This window comes from Anomalospiza imberbis, chromosome 1 (assembly GCF_031753505.1).
Source record: "Anomalospiza imberbis isolate Cuckoo-Finch-1a 21T00152 chromosome 1, ASM3175350v1, whole genome shotgun sequence".
In the NCBI taxonomy this organism is placed as follows: Eukaryota; Metazoa; Chordata; class Aves; order Passeriformes; family Viduidae; genus Anomalospiza; species Anomalospiza imberbis.
The window spans coordinates 122,958,751-122,979,673 of record NC_089681.1 but is presented as its reverse complement, the minus strand read 5'-3'; the positions used below and the strand labels follow the sequence as shown (position 1 = coordinate 122,979,673).

General features: G+C 37.9%; 1 protein-coding gene across 5 annotated transcripts; it reads left to right on the top strand.

Annotated features, from left to right (window-relative positions):
* Positions 1–2,376: 2,376 nt before the first annotated feature.
* Positions 2,377–20,877, top strand: LRRC72 (leucine rich repeat containing 72). Of its 5 annotated transcripts, none has more exons than XM_068209767.1 (9): positions 2,377–2,476; positions 4,698–4,771; positions 8,144–8,213; positions 10,257–10,338; positions 11,569–11,682; positions 15,760–15,849; positions 17,718–17,882; positions 19,119–19,146; positions 20,639–20,877. In XM_068209767.1, the coding sequence occupies exons 1-9, from the start codon at positions 2,459–2,461 to the stop codon at positions 20,802–20,804; spliced, it is 807 nt and encodes a 268-aa protein (XP_068065868.1). In that variant the 5' UTR covers positions 2,377–2,458; the 3' UTR covers positions 20,805–20,877. The 5 variants fall into 5 exon arrangements, with proteins under 5 accessions (XP_068065868.1, XP_068065859.1, XP_068065850.1 ...); XM_068209758.1 differs by lacking the exon at positions 2,377–2,476 and adding an exon at positions 2,976–3,046; XM_068209749.1 differs by lacking the exon at positions 2,377–2,476 and adding an exon at positions 3,378–3,504 and having other exon boundaries at positions 17,721–17,882.
* Positions 20,878–20,923: the final 46 nt, after the last annotated feature.

Genomic DNA, 20,923 nt, shown 5'->3' with positions numbered 1-20,923 from the left:
AGATGGTGAAGCATGTGGACGGAACAAGACAGCATCCAACAGAGACGTGTCACATTTTAAATCAGTTTTAATCTGAATTTCATTGTCCCTAGCAAATCTGTGTTTCTATAACGTAGTCTCTAAAGCAATACAATGACAACCTCCTATATCCTTGGTGTGTGGCTGAAGCACGCACATACCAGGAAGCCTCTGAAGTAGAGAACAAAAGGTGTCACTTCCCAAAGCACCTGTAGCCTGATGATTTACAAAATCAGTAACCTCCAGTTCTGCCCAATCACCTTTGTCAGTAAAAGCAGATGTCTGTGCTTTCCCCTATTTCTGTGTTCTGTTATCACATACTATAAGGTCACGTTGTCTTGTTGCAACTACTTATCCTCACATAAGCACATTTTTACTACATAAATATGAAAAGTTTTTTTGAAAAATATGTATAACAAATCAGTCATTATTCTGGGTAACCCAAAGGAAAAATGATTGTTTGTTCACTTATGGACAGCGATTCAGGAATAGTAATAAATAGGTGATAGGCTATATATTTTGGAAAAAAAAGCAATACCAAACCAATGTAAAATATGGTGAGTGTTCAGTCTGAATAAAAAAAATGTATTCATTTTCTGCCCAAGTTCCTTTAAACTCATTGGGAATTTTAAGAGTCGATTTGCAAATGCAGAAAGAAATAGATATTAACTCTATTGAATTTGAGGCAGTCTCTATTTAATCATTCTGATTAAGTCTGTAGCTACCAGTTGCTAATAGAGACAAGCACCTCAGAACCCCAAAACATATCAAAAAGCCCCTTCACCTCATGTACATCACACCTCTGTGAGGGAATACAACAGAATAACTTCCAGAGGTTCCCTCTCTCTCTCTTTTCCCATATTTAATTACTTAATTTTCTTATCCTATCATGTTAATTGGACTAGCTGATAAGTCATTTTTTATTATTAAACATGACTTTAATAACTACCTTGCCTTTCACAATTCTAAACTGGTAGCTCTATCTTGTTGATTGAAAACACTGAACTTGAATGTAGAATGAAAAAATACAGAACTCTTATACCAGTTTCTTCTTCTCCATTACAGTCCTTCTTTTCATGATTTTAAATACCCTAGAGATATTTTTAGAAGCTAAAATAAGGGATTAAAGCAATTCCTCTTGTCAGTTTTATACCTTTAACATGTCTAGTTTTCTTATTTGAGGTTTCTATTTGTTTAAAGCTACCTAGCTGAAATGGAAGCCACCCACAGAATTTTTTCCATGAAAATTAGATATTTGCAATATAATACTTGTACTGTAGTTCCATTCCTCCATCATACACACTACATCTAGTTTCAGTGGTCTGAACAAGCAGAGGCATGCACGTAATTAATTCCATGAGGGACAGCTTATTCATATATTTGCACACACAACTCTTGTTCTTTGTATATCAGTTACACATAATTTACAATGACTATTTCTGCTAACTTGAGTATTCGGTGTAAATTAAATTCTAAATAAAGCTCCAAGTTTTCAGACATATTTTTGTTGTAGCTTGATCAAACATTTTCTTTTGTCCTACTTGCACATGAGTGCGTGCACACACACACACTGGAAATGGCTTTTTCTATTCTTCAGCTTGTGCTATGCAGTAAAATGATTATAAAAATAGCAACATGGCAACAGTTGCTTGCACATGTGGATGTCATAAACATTTTGTGTTCCTTTACAGCCAAACTCAATCCAAAGCACTGTCGCAGCAGTGGGCCCACTCCTGGAGCCGGCGCGGGAGAGGGGCTCTCAGGCACCAAGGTGATTTGCAAGTTGCAAGGGAGTAATACATACGGTGTGAATTAGCTGTAAATTAAAGGCACAAATGTTTTCTTTATGAGTGACATGTATTTTGAAAGAATTTCTTCTCAGAAAGGGTGATTAGACATTGGAATGGACTGCCCAGGGAGGTGGTGGAGTCTCAGTCCCTGAAGATTTTTAAGGAAAGACAAGATGTGGCACTTTGTGCTATGGTTTAGTGGGCATGGTGGGTTTTGGTCGTAGGCTGGACTCAGTGATCTCAGAGGTCTGTCGCAACCTAATTAATTCTGTGATATGCATACGTAGACATAGGATCTGTTCTTAAAAATAAAGAAACCATAGGATATAGTTAAAAAAAAAATTCAAGCAAGCACACTTTTTCTGGATTGTGAGCAAATATGATCCAGGAGACATCCCAGAGGTATCAGAGGTCTCTCCCAGTTCCTCCTACCCACTGCCCACCGGGGTCTCTCGCTGGCCCACGCAGGACCCCTCCCCGAGCCCTGGCTCCCGGTGGGGGTACCCCATGCCTGCTGTCGAGCTCCTTCCCAGCACGAAGCCCTGTCTTGACTCACGCCCAGGCTGGGGCTCCTGTTTCAGTGTTAGACCATTTCTACTGCGTGGAGTTCTGGGACCGTCAGTTCAGGAAGGACATTGAGGTGCTGCAGCATGTCCAGAGAAGGGCAAGTGAGGTGGGGAAGAGTCTGGAGCATAAGTCTTATGAGAAGTGGCTGAGGGAGCTGGGGTTGTTCAGCCTGGAGGAAAGGAGCCTCAGGGGAGACCTTACTGTTCTCTACGATTCCCTGAAAGGAGGCTGTAGCCAGGTGGGGGTCGGTCTCTTCTCCCAGGCAACCAGTGACAGGACTAGAGGACATAGTGTCAAGCTGTGCCAGAGGAAAACAAAATTTCTTCACAAAAAAGGATCATTAGACCTCCCCACCCGGGGAGGTGGTGGAGTCACCGTCCCAGGAGATGTTTAAGGAAAGATTAGATGTGGCACTCAGTGGCATGACCTAGCTGAGGCGATGGTGATCAGTCCTAGGCCGGACTTGATGATCTCAGGGGTACTTTCTTAAACCGATTCCGTGACTCTGGGGGCGTGCCGGGGCTCCTGGCCCCGAAAGCGCACGCCAGCCCGGCCCGGCCGCGGGCCGCCCGCCCGGCCCAGCGCCGCCCAGCGCGCGTCTCGCGACCCCGCCCCGCGGCCGCCCCCAGCGCGGCTCTAACATGGCGGCGGCCGCCGCGGCCGGCGGGCAGGTGAGCGGGTGAGCGGGCGCGGCCCCTCCTCTCCCCTCGGCCCGTCCCGGCCGCGCCGCTCCCCGCCCCGCCCCGCCCGGGACGGCGGCCACCCCGGCACCGGTTCCGTGGCACCGGCGCCGCCCCAGCGGCCTGGGCCTCGCCCTATCGTTCTGCTCGGCACCGCCACCGCACCCCGAGGCGAGGCGCGCTCCGTCCTTCCCCGCCCGGCCCCGGGGCGGCAGCGAGCGGCTCGGATCCTCCGAGAGAGCCGGGGCAGCCCTTCCTGGCCTTCCTAGGCAGCGGCTGAGCACGCCTGAGCCTGCGGGCCCCGCCGGGGCCGCGCAGAGAGCGGCGCAGAGCCGGGGCTGGCAGGGACGGGACTCCAGGGTGGGGAGAAGATGAGATCTCGCATAACGGAGTATGCGAAATACGAGGCTTTGAGCGCGGCCTTCCTAACCGGGGAACGCGACCCCCGGGTTGGTGCGCTCTGCCGTAGGTGTGCCTTCCCCATCGTCACTTCGGCACTCGCCGTCGGTGTGTCCCGCAGTGCCGAGGCCTGACTCCCGCACACTTGCGGTGTCTCACAGCTGCCTTTCTCCAGAGATCACTTGGTGTTCCATGGGCAGATTTTGCACGTATAGTAACAAAACTATGGCCATTTGTTCGAGACCTTTGTCCTTCCCGACATCTGCAGTTGACAGCTGGCCTGCCGAGTGCCGGGCGAAAGACAGACACCCCTGCGTGTGAGCCTGGCTGCCTCTGGCCGGAGTGCCACAGGTCCCACGCATTTGCAAGTTCTTGTGTGTGCGTTTAGTACGCCCAGAACACGCTGGAGTGGTTGTGCAGCCAGCACAGGCCACTCTCGACATGCCTGTCAGTGCTGCCAAGCCATTTTGTGCTTGTGAAGTTGTATCAATTTTGTATTTTAAACAGTAGTGGTCATAATGATGTTGGGCAAAATAGGTCATGTATTAAACACTTTTTTTTGATACGCATTTTAGTTTTTATCAACCACTAGTAAGAGAGATCCACAATTCTTACAATTCCATTGTAAGAATCCACAATTCCATTTTAGTTTTTATCAACCACTAGTAAGAGAGATCCACAATTCTTACATGAATGGGTTTTGTTGCTTTTTGCAAGTTATGACACATCACTAATACACTGAAAATAAAAATTGTGTCTGCATTTTTCAATGTTAAATGTACAAGCAGAGTTTTCTAGATGCGTAGTTTTAAAAGGTCATATGCATAGTTTTAAAGTAAAGCTGCATAAAATAAAGTTGTAGCTGTAATGCAAAGTAAGCAGTTTCCTTGTTCATCCACAAGTACTGGGTTAGCTGACCTGAGTGAGAAGCCCATTTTCCAGTTAACATACTTTAATTACTTGCTTCATGTCTACCAACTATGATTCTCCACAGGAAAAGAAAATTAGTGTAAGTGTAGCCTAATGACCAGACTATTTTTATCAATTTAAAATAGAGACTGGAAATTTAATACCTCTTTATCTCTCTTAGACTATGTTACAGTTTGCTGTAATAAGGTGCTGTGATACATGTATTGATTTTGTTCTGCATGTTACTTTAAACGCTGAGTTCACATATGTTACAATGTAATGAATCCATAGTGATGCAGCATATTATACTGACAAATGTACTGTGTACTGTCAGGCAATAGAAAAACAGCTGAAGATTTGTGGCTATAAGAGCAATGTGGATGTCATAGCACTGTATCTGGCTAGACAGTAAGTAAAATATTTCTTGTTTTGACTTTTACTAAAAGTAGAGCATACAGTAAATAGAAATCTTTCCCAGTGCTTTCTGTATCAGAAACTCTCTGAACATTGTTTATATGTGAAATACCAGTAAATCATATTCTTACATAGTCCATACGTGTTGTGAATAAAGACATGGTAAAGGTACACAGACACACAACAGCACTGTGCTCACAGCTAACAGCTTCATCCCTAGATACACAATCTGTCTCCAGCAACCCAGAGCTGCTTGAGAGTCTGTGAGTTTGCAGAGTTGTACATGAATTTCTGCCATGGGGAGCAGAGGAGTAAGAGCTGATAGGCTGATCTCTGCCTGTTCTAACAGGCTTATAAGGCTGGGTGGAAGGAGTATCAAGAAGGCAAATGAAAGAACACGGGACCTGCCCAGTCTAGTAACTGCCAAATTTCTGAAAAAATGTGTTACTGCAATGGCAAAATTCAGTGGTACCACCTTTGAAATTACCTGCATCTGTACTGCTAAGAACTGAAGTGAGGGCAGGGCAACATGAAGTGAATACAAGCACAAGAACACATTTTGGGCAGGCAGTACTGATGAGAGAGCTGATCTCCTCTGAGAGCTTAATGAAACAGCTTGAGATGTAGGGCAGATGAGGAGAAGAAGATGTACTAAGTGAAGAAAGGCAAACTTTCATGAACCTGTGGGTGATCTGGGTTGATAGAGGTGTATGTTGTAGTATGAGCATGCTGAGAGGCTGCCATAGAGGGATGGATACATGACAGGACATACTTCAAAGTTTTGGGAAAGCATGCTTTGAATTTCTGGCCAGGGCACAACTCCAAGTGTTGCATACCTGTCTGCAGCCTCACAACTGCATCCACTGCTCACATGGTTGATAGCATACAGAAAAGCTAATGTAGTTTAATCATGCAGGGACAAGGTTTTCAAGGTCTCTTGGTCCAGAGTGAAAAAAAAGTCTTAAGGGATTAAGGGATTTCAGTGTTATCTAGTCTGTTTTTAGTGGAAATTATATGGTCTTGAAAATCTACATGTGCTCACTTATATGTTTAAATTCCTTATCACATCCTGTGATTTACATCAAGAAAGTATTTGATGCTTTGTGAGGTAAAACACATAGTTACTGTCAAATTTTTTAAAATGTGCATTTTAGAAAAAAGAAAAAAGGTAAAATTTTAGGGAGAAGTTTCAATAATGAGAAAATTACAAGATGCATATATACATACTTTCAAAACAATGCAATTATTATACCACATATGTAAAGAATTAAGACTATGTATACAGTCGTATTTTCTGTTTTGAAATGCTTAAATGTGTGCCCTCACTGTCTTTCAAGTATTTTTTTTGGTATAGAATAAAAAAAGAAATGCTCACATGGCAGATACATAAGTGATCTGTCTTCCCATTAAACCATTTTGTTAAAGATAATGCAAGATGGATTCTTTCATGATTGGATAGAAGTGAGCTCCTTTTATTCTGTATCAGTTTATATAAACTTGAATCCCAGCCAAGCTCATTATCAGATCATGCCTCCTTTAGTGTTGGTTTGGCATATTTTTCTGCTAGCTGAAATAAGAAAATGGAAAAAAAATTAAAGTCAATCAAACAAGAGGGAATGAGTTTATATTTTTAACCACTGCTCTTAAAGGGACATGAAGCAATGTCATCCCAGGAAAACTGATTAACTTAGCAGTAGATAAAAAAAGAGTGCTGCAGGCCAAAAAGGATCAGTTTATAAAAGACATACAAAGTCTGGAAGGCAAGTAGAAAAGGACAGGCTCTTTTAAAATGTTAGAGGAATTAAGCTCTACCTGGGGCAAATTAAATGCCTTAATATGAAAAAAAAAAAAAAAAACAAAAAAACAACCCAAAAAAAAACCAACTAAGCAGAAAACCAAAAGCAAAAAAAACAATAGATTGAGGCTTGGAGATAGTCAAGATGAGGCTGTTACTAGACAGGGAGTAAAGCAAATTAAATGTAAAGCTGTAAACTAGTTGTAGAGTGGCAGTGACCAAGAAATTTTGGCTTTGCTACCTGAAATATAGTTCAGGGATGCACAGGAGAATTAGATAGGAGCTCTGTAGGAGCTCTGTATGTCCATCCTGTCAACAGCCATCTGCTTGTCCCTGCTGCTTGCAGTAATGTCTTTTTCTGTTACTTGTGACAGTAGACACATTAAGTATGTATTTGCAGGGTTAGTTTTTATGGCTCATCTGAGGAAGCCAAAGAAACAGTTTAAAGTAACAACATGAGAGGATAATCTGATTTTCAGTAATACAAGGGACTAAAAGTACAGTGCCTCAACTTTGTAGGGTTTGCTCTTGACAGACTTTTCATTTGCAAAAGCAAGATGAGAAAAGGCATCCACCCTCCCTTTGTCTGTACCTGGAGGGTGTGTTGGGAAAAAAAACCCTACAAATAAAAAGACAACATGGAAAGATAGAGACCAGACTTCACAGTTGGAAAACAAACACTCCTTTAGCCTAATGATGTGAGGTTAGTTTTTATCAGTCCTGTTACTTTCTGAAACACTGGCCTTCATCTTGCAACACATTAAAATCCAGAAGAAAATTTTTATTATGGCAATTAAAAATTGTCAGGTAAAAGTCATCTATAATTTTTCTAGTGGAAATTAAGAACATTTATTTATAGCGATGAAAATAAAGAAGAGCAGTTAGTTAAAATCACTTGGCAGCTCACTAATATTTTCTGGTCAGTAGGTAATTTTTTATTTAGAGTACACTAGCAAGCTCAAAGTGCTAGATACACAATTAAACATAAAACCATACTAGCATGTGGGAGATCATTTCAGCCTCAGTGGATGTACTAAGTTTCTATGAGAATAGGGCACGAGTGAAAAAAAGGCAAAAATTCACAATATACACTAATATGAAAAATACTTTAAAAAATGCACTTTGGCATGCTTGATGTCTGTCTTCTGTTGGCTTCTCTGGCACTGTGGCTGGACATCCCCCGCTGCCCCTTCAAAGTAGTTTTGCTTTTAGCTTCAAGTTCCCAGGGTGCCAAACTTCTCCTCCTGCGTTCTGAGCAGGATTTCTGCAAAGTGCAAAGTACATGTGACTCAGACTCATAACTCATGCTGTTATGGAAAGGCAATTAATGTATCACTTTTTTTTTGTTCCTGTTTCTTTACCACCTGCTGTCTTGTTATGTTTGCAGGTGTGCAGAGTGCTTACACTGTCTCTGCCACCTTCTCTTTGTGTCTTTCTCTACCATAAATTCTAAGGAAGTGTGCCTTTCTAGTTCTTGTCTAATATTATTTATGGAAAATTAAAATATTTATCAAATTAGTAAGCACTATTCATGTTAAGAAATTTGTTACACTTTTTTTTTCTTCCACCAGAGGATTAAGAAGCATCCCAAGTCTTTCACAGTTTCGCAGATTAAAGTATTTGTGGATTAACAACAATAAGGTAATAAGATATTCCTTTAAAGAGCAGAACAATGCATCTGTACTCCCTGATTATTATTTTGTAGTCTTTTCTAGCATAAAGTATTATATATATTGTCAAATGAATAAATTATTTTTAATTTCCAAGCTAATTTAACTGTCAAATGTAACAGTTTTGAAGAAAACTATTTTTTTTTTTTACATTACAGAGGATAAGATAATGTATTTTCCGTTAGAGTCACATCAGATTTATAAATTTTGTTTATTTAAGGAGCTGAGGTTTTGTGCTACTTCTGAGCTCTCAGTGTGATTAGAGCGAGCAGTTCTTGGAACAGGCTGAGCGGTGATGTGGCTGTAGGACAGGAGTGGATTGCAGGAAATGCATGGCTCTTCTTGCAGACATGCATACTTTATTTCCTGGCAGGCTGGTGGTCGAGGTGATGCTCCTTTTTGATGTCATGCACACAATAGTGACATAAAACTCTGTGAAATGAGCTTCTTCCTGTGCACAGGAAGCAGCGCTGCAGTTCTGGGGATGACAGGGTATGAATATTTTACTGTACAGTAGTTTACGTGACTTTCACAGTGAGCCCAAATTCTTGCATCTCCAGAATTGCTTGCTCAGGTAAATAAGTAGATCTGTGAGCAGCAGAAAAAAAAAAATTTCATTCCATGTCACTTCAGAGCACATGTATATCTGCTGTCCCAGGCTAGCATCAGTTATATGGCATCTTATGTCCAATTCATCAGAAGATCTCTACTTTACTAACTATTTTTGAAAAAAGCAAATATAGAGATATATTAAAATGTTAAACTAAAATCACAGGTATAATAGGGCTTTTCCTTGTATAGCTAAAGGACATTAAAAAGAAGTATTAACCTGATGACTGAGCCCAACTGATCTTGCTGATCAAAAAAGATTAATAAATTGGAGTTTTGCACAACTCTCACTTTCCTACCTAAGCAGTAACTAAGAACATTCTTTTGTTGTTCTATATAACTTGTGTGGAGGAGTCAATCAGTGGCTTTTCGTAGGAAAAATCTGACTGAAATGCCTCAATAGGAGCAGCATATTTTTCTGCACTTAATAATTTTATCAGGAGAAAAGCAAACTTCAGATGATTCTGAAAACAAAACTTGCCAAAAATAGGGAAAACCATTGTACAAGGGAGTGGAAAAAATTTCTGTCTTATGCTCTTCCTTCCAGCTTTCAGATACTGTTAATACACAGAGCACAACACATTTATTTTGGAGTCAGTGGCAAAATTCAAGGACTGAAATAATTCGTTTCCTAACAAATTACTTTTCATCACAGAATTCACAGATTCAGGAATTAAACTCTGTTTGTTATTCTTGCATTTAAACTGTAGGATAAAATCTTTATCACCATTAGTACTCTCAGTTCTCAATTATAAAGGACAGCTTGCTATCCCACTGTAGATACTTTACCTTGCACTGGAGCCAAAAATGTATTGGATTTGAGCTTCTCCAAACAAGGAGGTGTGATTCCATAGGGACTGAAGATAACTCTTGATTGGGAATACACCCATACCTATACTGATTTTTTTTTCTATAACTCTAATTGATTCTCTAAATATGATTAGATGACAATTCTGGTAAGTAAGAACAAATTTGTGCTCTTTGAACCTGCTGGTGAAAAACAATTTAAAAACAAGATGCTGGGTTTATTCAAATTATATATTTCAGGAATATTCTTAAACCAGAATTATTATGCTCTACAAGGGTCTTCTAACAATAAAAATTATTTCAAATATGAATATAAGGAAGAGAAAATGTGGAGACCAGTCATTCAAAGAAATCTGTTTCCAAACGCAAACGTTAAATGTGTAGTTCAAGAAATTAGGTAAGGCTCTACTGCTTGTATTTGATTTGTAACTAGTACCTCTAATGAAGTTCAGTTGTCAAGAGAATCCTTAGACCAAGAGTCTGAAACAGAAATATAAGAAACTACCTGTGGTTAAACAGTTTTCAAGGGGCCATGTTTATAATTCTCCAACACCACATTCAGAGTGACATATAACAGTTTTCCTAACTCTAATTTCAGATCCAAGATTTAACCTTCTTGATCAAAAACTATTATTTGACTGAACTCTATCTCAACCATAATGAGCTGACAGATATATCAGGTACCAATCTTCCCTTTTTAAGTTGTTGAGCAGAGTGCTATACTTTCTTTTTTCTGTATTGGCTTTCAAATTTATAAAACTGGATTACAGCAAGTAACTTACTGGTTGAAAGATCCTATGTATGTATAATTATTACATGTTAATTATTAGATATTTATTTTTTCCAACATACTTGAGTGACAATAAGGTGATGTGTTTATTCTGGTTTAAGGGATGAAATGTCATTCACTTTATGCCAGGCAATTGTGAAATATTTTTGATCTTGCATGACCAGATTTATTAGTGAGAATTTATAACCAGAAGTATTTTGCAAAGTTACTGCCAAACTTGGTCTATTTTAAAAATGCATCTGTCTTATACATCTATTTTAGTTTTGCTTGTCCTTGTAAATTAAAATGGCTTTACCAGACTTGTAAATTTGTGAATGAACAGGCCAAAGCATAATACATTTCTAATTATTTTAGACATTTTAAATGTCAATATTTTATTTTTTTCTGTCCCTATAAAATGCTGCATCAGAAATGATGTTGATTGGTTTCTGTGAGATTTCAAGCAAACTTCATATTTGAAAGACATAAACATGGATACAAGAGACAATACAGATTATAACAAAATATGGATAAACAGAAGTGCATCATTAGTAGACAAATGTGGATAAAATGCTATATTTAATTTGGAAAATGAAATATCTAATCTTGATGAGTGAGGATGTGAACACAGTCTGGCTCAAAACAGTATTTCGTAATAGCTTTTTAATACAGCAATAATTACTTGAAACAGAACCATTTTCTAAGGAATGCACTATTTACTACTTGTGAGACAAAAGTACTATTAGGGATATACTATTGTTTGTGAGGCAAAGGTAATATTAGGTCAAGGCAAAAGGAAGTGAATTAACCAAAGATTACAGGGATATGGGAGGAATGAAGGGAGGTAGAAGAGAGGTTGCAATTGAGGCTGATTTGTTGATGCAAGGGTGATGTGGACAAATGGAAAAAAATTGGAATAAAAAAAGATAGGCATGTGCTTAAAGGATGTGACTAGAAAGGTGAAAAGGATATTGAAATATCTTTAATTTATTGTTTAAGTAACATCTCATGCAAAGTGTTAGCAAAAGACAGGCATATATAGATAGCTAAAATACCAAATTCGGTGTACAGCATAGCAAAATAATGTTCCAATAAAGGCAGCTATGATGAGAATGATTAATTTTTTTTCATTTTATTTCAGGTGCTCTGAAACACTTATGTTCATTACAGATTCTGTTTCTTCACAACAACGAGTTAAAAAAACTTGGCCAAACAGTGAAGGAATTGAAAGGAATGATAAGCTTGCAGACTCTAAGTAATAGCTTATTTTTATTTTGCAGAACAGCAAGTAGTAGCTTTTTAGTTTCTTATCAGGATGTTTCTTGTCTATTTCCGCATCATTTGCCAATAGCTTTTGAAGCTAATTAGCGATTTCAGCCAAATTTGACAGAAGAAAGTGATTTCTGAGACATGAAAATTCCACAAAGAGTACCTCAACTGAGGAAAAACTGCTAAGTGAGTTCAGAAGTTAACTTTTTGGCTTCTGGCTGCCAGTAGCTTGGATGAATAGCTTGGAGGGTGTCTAAGAAGTTTACAGCTGCCTCTTTGTAATGGAACACAGGAGTAGGATGAGATTATCATAGGGGTGAAAGGAGTTGAAAAATGTGTGTTACTGCTGTTAAGACTGTGAGTGGTAGGTTATAGAGCCCAAATTCCTGCCTCATTAATTCTCTTGCTTATATAACTTCCTTTCTGCATCTTTTTGGCAGACTGTATTTCTAGAGTCTAACAACAAATGTACTTTAGGTATTATTCATAACAATGTCTGTTAAGGAGTATACTTTCTGATACACTGGCTGAAAATGAAAATTGCACCATCTCTGAAATTTCAAATGAAGTTATACAGGATAGTGTTGGTGCCACTAAGTTACAATGTAAGAAGTAGCCTCCAGGGAAGGTAGGATTATATGCTATTAAGATATTGAAAGTGAAAATATAAGCAGTCTTTTTCCATGATTCCTAAAGGAATTTCAACATAGATCATGCCAAATGCTTAGTACTTGGAGAAGACAGTAAACAAGTTTTGTGCCTTTGTAACACGGTTAAGGAGGTGAATGTCAGAATGTCACCAGGCCATAACACCTCCTTAAGCATTCAGAAAACGGAATGTGTGATTGTGGGAAAGTATGAATGAAAGATTAAACTTTTATTTGAACTTGACCCTGAACCAAAACTAAGAAAAACAAATCTAGTGTTTAGGAAGACAACATGCCAACCAAACTATTGAATTCCTGTCATTATATGCAAGATAGAAAAATGAGTCCATTTAAGAATGCAGTTGTTTGAAGTGATTAGGCATCATCTGGAGAGGCATCCTATGAATGAATGGTAAAGTCACTTGAATTTAATGTTAGCTCTACAAATTAATAAGAAGCTTCAACAAGCACAGGAAGTTTGTTGTACTTGTTGCAACCATGTGTGGGAAGTACATAGGAGATAGTTAAAGTGCTGCTGAGTTATTATAAATGGCAGTTAAAAGGCACGGTGAAAATTGTATGCAAATTGGACCAGCCACCACCTGAAAAGTGGTGGCTTTTGAAAAGGAAGTCTTTGAAAGAACAATCAAACAATATATATAATATACTGACCTACCCTAATTAAAAAAGGTTTGCTGTTTATTTCAAAGATTTGTACAAGAGTAAACAATAATCAGTGGAAGAAGCTTAACAACCTTAATAACCATAACTTTAAAGTCATTCCTTCTTGACCTTTGCAGTCATGAAAAAATTGTCAATGTGTTTGCTTCAAGGGGATTTTGCAATAATGAATTCTCAAATTAACATGTCTCTATTGGTTTAATAAAATGCCCTGTAAATTAAATCAGTAAATGAACAAAATAAAATTTAAGTCATAACCTATATATTGTATTACTATATAATTTATCTGACTTCTTGCAATATTAATAAATAATAAATGGGTGCAGAATTTGCACAGGGCTGTGCCCATAACTCACTCTTATAAAACAAAACCAGCAAGACTTCTCACTGTTATGAGGTCTTTTTTATTGCCGTTCTGATTAAAAAAAATAGAAAAAAACCACACTACTATTGTTTGCTTCAGGAGTAGCATCCAGCTGCCAAAATGTTGCATTTCTCTTCCTGAATGCTCTCTTGTGATTGTAACCACTGCCCTGCACTGGATATGTAGCATAACAACCATCTTTCATCACATGTCTAGGGAAGACACTCAGCCTCAAAAGATTTACTGCTCATGCTGCCTACAACTGCAGCCTTTTGGGAGATCCAGAGTGTTTCTTTATGGGCTCACCTTGTGCTCACATCTCCCTTTTGGAATCCAAGATTTTTGTTACGTACTCTGTAAATTGCCTCAGCTGATTTATTGTCCACAGCTGATAACATCCTGCTGCTAGACCTCAGAAAAATCTCTTGTTCACTATGTTTCTGCCCCATGTGGCAGAGGCACACTGTTTTCCTACACTCCAAATAGAGAAAACAGACAAAACTGTGGAGGAAGAAAACATTATCCTAATTTGTACAACTAAAATTGCATGACCTTGACAAGAAGGTAGATAGCTCAGCCAGAAATTGATCCCAGATGTTTTGTAAAACAAAACCATCTTGGTCCGTACAATGGTTGAATTTCTTGTAAAAATGAGTAGTAGAAAAATTCACATTCTCTAAAACAAACCTACAAATCAGTGTTGTTGAGCAGGGACATAGTCCAAACAGCATCCAGATTCACAAGTGTTTAATATCAGACCTGGTTTGTGCCTTGGAAAAATCTCTCTTGAATCTTTATTCTGTTCCTCTACCAAACATACTTGCTTTTCGAGATCTTTCTGAAACCTTTTTTCTCTTTGGAGTGCTGTAGTATATTTTCTTGACTCCAGAACAGACTTATCATATATAATATTCTTTCTTATTAACACTTTCTAGGGAAAATTAATTCAGTTAAAATATAACTTTCCTTTGCTGCCACCTTGTGGGTGTCTTATTAATTTTAAGTACAGCAATTAAAAAAAAAATTGTTAAACAATTAAAATAAAAAGCTCTCCTCTGAATATATCAACAGGTGTTTTCTATGTAGGAGAGGACAAATGCTCATTCCAACCTTGTTGCACCTTCAAAATACCTGCTAAATCCCATCAAGCACTGAGCCCTCTCAGCAGTCCTGAAGAACATGAAATTGCATCTTGTAGTTTACCAATCTGTGTGGAATATTTTCCAACCTTTTTCGTCTGCTATCTCTTACTTGCTTCTGTAATACCATCTTCCTCTCCCTAACTGCTAAAATGATATAAGTTTTTTACCCTAGAGCAAGTATTGGCTACAGCCTCTCCTCAGAAAAACAAATGACTGTAGACTGTAGCAGTAGTTGTAAAAATGATTAATTTTTCCCCCTGCTCTTGTTTCAAGGTGATAGCCTCCTGATTATTTTTACTGTCTTAGAAGAACAGCATTTGTATAAGGAGATAAAAAGCAATATTATGTTTTCTATTTAGAAAAGAGGTCCCACCCTACAACACTTGCTTATTAGCTCATCTGTGAATGAGCCAGTTTCTATTTGAATCAGCCTCAGATATCACTGTCACTAAACAAACTGATGTGGCATGTGAGCTAGGCTATGTTCCACACCTGGCAAATCAGCAGCACAGTTGATCCCTGTCTCTGTGTTGCAAAGGTTTGGTTATACAGGTAATGTGGACCTGAACATAAACATTTTAGCCAAGTTGCTGATGATCTTTTGGAGCTTGGTATCTCCAGTCTTGAGGAAAGCAGCTGGGACCCAGGTTCTTAGGAATTTAGGCCCTCTGAAACATTTTTCTCTTACATTTCTTGACATTTCAAACTTATCACCTGTTAGAAGGCTGTGTAATTGCATTTTGTATTGTATCTGTGGGATACAGCCTTTTATCAGCTCTGATAAAGTCTTAGGTGTTCTAATGTTCATCTGATATTAATAACTCCGTCCTCCTATAAATTTTGTGTCTTACCTTTAAGCTGTCAGACCTAAAAGACCATTGCTATTTAAAATAGGCATTACCTAACACTATGTAAGAAAATCAAAGGCAAACACTTCAGTGTTATTTTCTGTAAAGGTTTGGAGTGCATGATGAGACTTTTACTCAGTTCTTGCCTGTGGTATTTTGCATACTCTGCAGTAAGTCAGTTCCTGCAGTGCATGGTTAGATGAGTAATTTCAAATGTGTAAAGTGTTTACCCAAAAGCCAAAAAACAATTTGAATTTAATATTTTGTATGATATTTTTGTCTCCTAGTGACCTTTAATTTTCCTGCCTTGCAAAGTTGTTGTTTTGCTGGGTTTGTTTTTTTGTGACACTGGGTTTTTTTTTTTCTGTGTTTGTTTTGCAGACCTATTCCAAAACCCTCTGGCATATGATCCAGACTACCGGCTTTATGTAATATTCTTCCTTCCTTCAGTTCAGCTCCTTGACAGGAAGTGTAAGGATTGCTTTCCTCTCTCACAAAGTATTGACAGTTGCTTTTGATTCTAAGCAATCTGGAAACATAGGTGAAATTATCCTATCTATTCTTTTATATGTGTTTGTTGACAGAGAAAGAGAACTAATGAACATGATACCTGGTTTTTATAAGATTTATCAAGCAAAAAGAGTTTGCATGGCATAAACACTTTGTCAAATGTTTTTGATTTTTTTTCTTTTTAAAATGTGTTGGTTTTTCCTGTATCTTGTCTATCTGGGTAAAGAGAAAAACTTGTGCTTAGAAACATGTACATACCTCTGTGCATTCAGACTGGTATATTCACATGGGTGAGTGTGCTTACTTAGGTTTGTACATTTTTCTGTGCAGTTTAAGTACATATATGCACATTTCTTGATAAGGCAAATGCAGACCAAGCCTTCAAATATAATAAATATTCACAAGTTATCAAGAGATCTTTCACAGCTTGTCTGCTGTGAAAGAAAAAAAAAATTGTCTTAAGAATAGCCAGAGTTTAAATCAGTGAATCCATAAACATGTCACAATGTACCCAGAAATTCACCTTTGGTGATTTTTGTCCCTGGTGTTTGGAGAACTGTGTGACTGACAGGACTGAAAATTACTGGAGAACACTGAGAAAGTAGCTGATTCCTACCTCAGTTCTGTAAGAAAGTAGCAAGGAGAACCAGCACCTTCCTGAAAGGGGACTGAGCAAGGCAGATGCAGGACATCTGCAGGTGCTGGGAAGCTGTGCAGCTGTGTGAAGGAAAGCTGGTGGATGGGCCCCAGCAGGTGCCAGGGGCTGATGAGGAGTTGCTGGATCTCACCACGTGCCCATTTGCTCACAGAGTCATTTTGCACAGGTACTTCCCCGCTCTCTTGAGCACTTGCTCTTGTGTTACACTTGTGCTGAACACATCTGTCAGGCTGTTACTAAAATATCACTTTTTGACTGGGGAGTGATGACTGAAGCTTAATGCGCTGAAAAATACGTGTTGCATTTACATGTCTAGAAACACTTCCATAAAACTTGCTGGACTTCATCACCTGAATACAGTTCTACTGTAATCAGTCCTGGATTAAGATTTGAGGCAGTAATTTGTATCAAGCTGTATCCTGGACTTTCTATTTAGTGAAATATTTCTCTAAAACATTACAAAGCTTCTTTTCCATCTGTAGAACATTACCAGCATAGTCATGGCTGTCTCCTTCACACAAGACATGTGCTCATGTTCCGCTACCTCAGGCATGACTACTGCAGTTCCTTCCTAATTGGTCCCCTAGACACCATGACTCCAAAACTTCCCTGAACTGAAAATGCTTCTGCCAGTTACTTGTTCTAAAAGTTTAGCTGACTTCTCTTCCATAGCTGAAGAACTAGATTAGTATAAGATTTTTAAAATTGAAGCTGTCATCCCAAATTTGATTCAACAGCCTCAAACTATTTATTTAAAAATTAAAGTTATTTCTCTTGAAGTACAAAACAAGAAAAATTTAAACTTTTCTTTTGATTGCACTCCTAGGGTTTTCTCCATAATTAACCAATGGGAATTGAACTGGTCTTAAACCAAGACTTGTTTTTGCTATTCATAAAGACACTTCCAAATCATTACTGACTTCTGCAGGAGATCTCATTTAAGCAGCATGAAAAGTCATGTTTTCTAGCATCTTCATTTAAAACTTCTGAACCTACTGCACTCAGAAGAAAATACTTCACACCCGAAAGCCATGTTTCCATTTTGAATTGCCATGAAATTGTGTCATTATTATTGTTAAAAAACTGCACAGAAACTATATTAATCACCTTTGGTATGCTGCCTTTTCAACTGATAGAAATAAAATTAAATTTTTTATATCCCTTTTAACAGTAGTTACACAAAGAGAAAGGGAGTCAGCACTTCATCTCTATAACCCCAAAAGGGCTTGGGTCATGCAGTCAATAGCTTTTGGGAAGAGAGTAGACACATCCCTGGGGACTACGGTGGGATCTAACAGATGCACTCAACCAGCCAGAAGACCGATAATGCCCTCAGGTATTTATAATGCTCCAAGGAAGGCATACATTTTTAAGTCATTTCAATTAGAAACTTTTTTTTTTCATTCATCTGATAAAACATCATTGGTTTTAGTAATAAAATATAAATGCATCAAGAATTCAGCTGGTTTGCTTCATAAAGTAAGTAGTCATAGCAGCAGCAGGCAACAAATGAATCCTTCTACTGAGAGTATTGTGGCAGATAAATTCTAGTCATACCCCGTAGATAAAGAATTGTCTTTAAAGATAACTGAAATTTTTTTTTGTCAGTTTGAGTCTCATGTTTAGTTTTACTTATATTTAAAATATCTCAATAGACTTCTGACTCTCAGTGCTCAGCATCATAGAGTTTTGATGCCCTCTAGTGCTTTTACAAGATAATCTCTTGAAGAAAATATTTTCGTCTAGTATTCTAAATTTTATGTATCTTGCTTGGTTTTGTAAGCAGATTCCTCTTTATGCTTTCCAAGCTGAGAATATTTTAATGATGTCTTATAATAGCATATGAAGCAATTTTCAGAGTTCTTAAAACATTCAGATCTGGAAGACAGCATGATCCTGGCACAAGAAAGCAGGCGAATACCACCTGGAACCATGAGACTTGTGTCACAATCCAGAACCAACTCTGAAATCCCACACAACCTTGTCAGCTCTTTTGATATTTTTAAGATAAAAAAAACACCACTGTGCACAAATAACTGAAATTGAAATAGTGTAGTTGCACTACACTAATAGTAGCACTTTAAATAGTGTAGATGAAAGTTTAGAAAGTAATCAAATACTTGCAAGTTTTTTAAAATGTATGTATCACAACAGTAAAACTGAAAGCACTGTATTTAACAACAATTTTGAAGAGGTTGGGAAAAGGAGGATAGTTTAAGCATATTTAATAATTTGTTTTTCTGATGATTATCAAAGCAGATAGCTGTCTTTATCTCTGTCCTGCAATCATACACATCTACAGTGGCATCATTTTCTGTGAAAGAAAAAGTAAGCCTGGATGTGTATGTCTATAGGAAGTAAAATACAAAAAACTTTAAACTACATACACTTAAAACCCAACAAATACTTGCTTCCATAGCAATTTAATAAAATATTATCTTAAACATTTCAAATCATGTGCTAGTTTTCAATTAATTTGAACAAGCAGTTTAGGATCAGGATAGCAATCAATTCTCAGCTACTCAAATTGCTGTGCAGCCATTAATGTCATAACTTGAACTTTCTCTTACAGGTCATGAATTTGGAAATAACACAAATAAGTAAGTAATGTTTTCAGTGTCTTCTTCCTTTTGCATCTCTGAAGCATTTAAGTTCCTCTTCCTATGCCTAAAAAATACCCCAACTAGAGAAAATGTCCAGTAAAAACGAGCTTTTGAAACAGTTTCAGGTCTTTGTATTCAATATAGCTGCAACTCTGCACTAGGTTTGTTGTCTAAAATTTAGTAGTGAAAGGTATTCTACATTTGGAAATGGGTACATAAAAATGCCATTTATTTGGAAGATCAAACACTGATCACTAGAAAAAGCATGCTCAAAGTACTAGAGCATCAGAATAGCTGTTCTGTATTAGGTCCCAGAAAATGTTCTCCTTACTGGCTGTTCAAAAATACACTCTCTGGAAAACATTATGACTTGCAAAATGAAACTTTTTTAATCTGTAGTTTATTTTTATTCTGTTCAGTTTCAAATTGTAAATGTAAATAATGTAAATAATTGACATAAATGTAAAACTTTTATCGCTGTGTCTGGATTGAGACAGGAGAAAAGTTGCATTTTAATGTGATGACATTTTAAATGCAAAATTTTTAAGAGCAGATTTACAAACTTTAGGTATTAGGCTTGGCTTTACTTTCTAGCTTTACACATGAGAAGATCTGAAAAATGTATTGAAGGAAATAATAAGAACGTACATATAATATCCTTTAAAAGTACTCTGGGCACAGCTCTTTAAAAATCAAGTTATTTCTATTGAAAAATTAAGTCTTACCTGCCTTCAGTGCAGTTAGCTGTCCTCATTGATAGAATGGCTGTACAGCTGCCTTATTTATGGAAATGCTGAGGTTTTGCAAGGTGTCTTTTTGTGAAAAAGTGCATGATACTCAGTGGAGATAGTCCTGTGGCTTATATGAGGTGTGTTACTACAGGGACATTTTAAAGAAATAAATTCTTGTAAGATAGTCTTAATATTGTATGTGAGTTGGAAGGTTTTGGTTCCTTGTCAGTGCTGCTTTGATGTTGTGAATCTGCTGCTTTTCTCTCCCAGACTGCAGCTGTGGCAGGATACATGAACACAAGCTCACAGTGTCTGGATTCAGACCTTAGAGAATGGATATTTGCCTGTGGGCTAGTTAAGATATCCACAGTGAAATGAATGTGCATTTCCATTAATGGGTACCAAATCACTTGAATCATGTCCATTGAATCAGAGCATTAAAAGTATACAATTACAACTTTTGTGGGGGAAAAAACTGAAAACTAAGAAGCATTTTTAAGTCTACTATAAATGTTTTTAAAATAATTTATAGCATGTTTTTTTCAAATAGAATCCCATGACTCTGACCTTTTTTCAGTTTGTTCTGCTTTCTTAAATTTGGTAGAAGAAAACCTTCTGAAAATTTAGAATTTTTAAATCCTCCCTCTTTAGTGTCATCTTGACTGCTACTTTCATTTTCCAGAGAGTGTGTGTTGTGACTTAGTTCTGAAGTGGTTTGGAAATGTTCAGGTAATGGACTTGCTTTGTTCTTTTTGCAGAGTACCATTTGAGGACCCTGAAGATGTGGTTTTAGTACGGGCAATGACAAGATCTCTAATGGAATTTTCCTCTGTGGACTGGAACAAAGTAGCCACCTGTCATGAAAGACGGCTTAAAAACAAAGCAGAAGAGCCCCTTGAGAAGCAGACAGTCCAGTTTAGATGAGAAAAAAACAATTTCCCTCTCTAATGTTAACCCTGTAAGTAGGTTAACAGCTCAATAAAACAAGTACACAACACACATCTAATTAAGAGAATTTCCAGAAAAAAATTAGTGTAACATTT

Bases quoted from the DNA above. Each gene is read 5' to 3' on its own strand.
- LRRC72 (XM_068209739.1), top strand. From the start codon at position 3,427: ATGAGATCTCGCATAACGGAGTATGCGAAATACGAGGCTTTGAGCGCG. The intron at 15,850-17,717 runs GTAAGGATTGCT...CCCTTTTAACAG, and splicing joins TCAGCTCCTTGACAGGAAGT to TAGTTACACAAAGAGAAAGG. The intron at 17,883-19,118 runs GTATTTATAATG...TTTCTCTTACAG, and splicing joins AAGACCGATAATGCCCTCAG to GTCATGAATTTGGAAATAAC.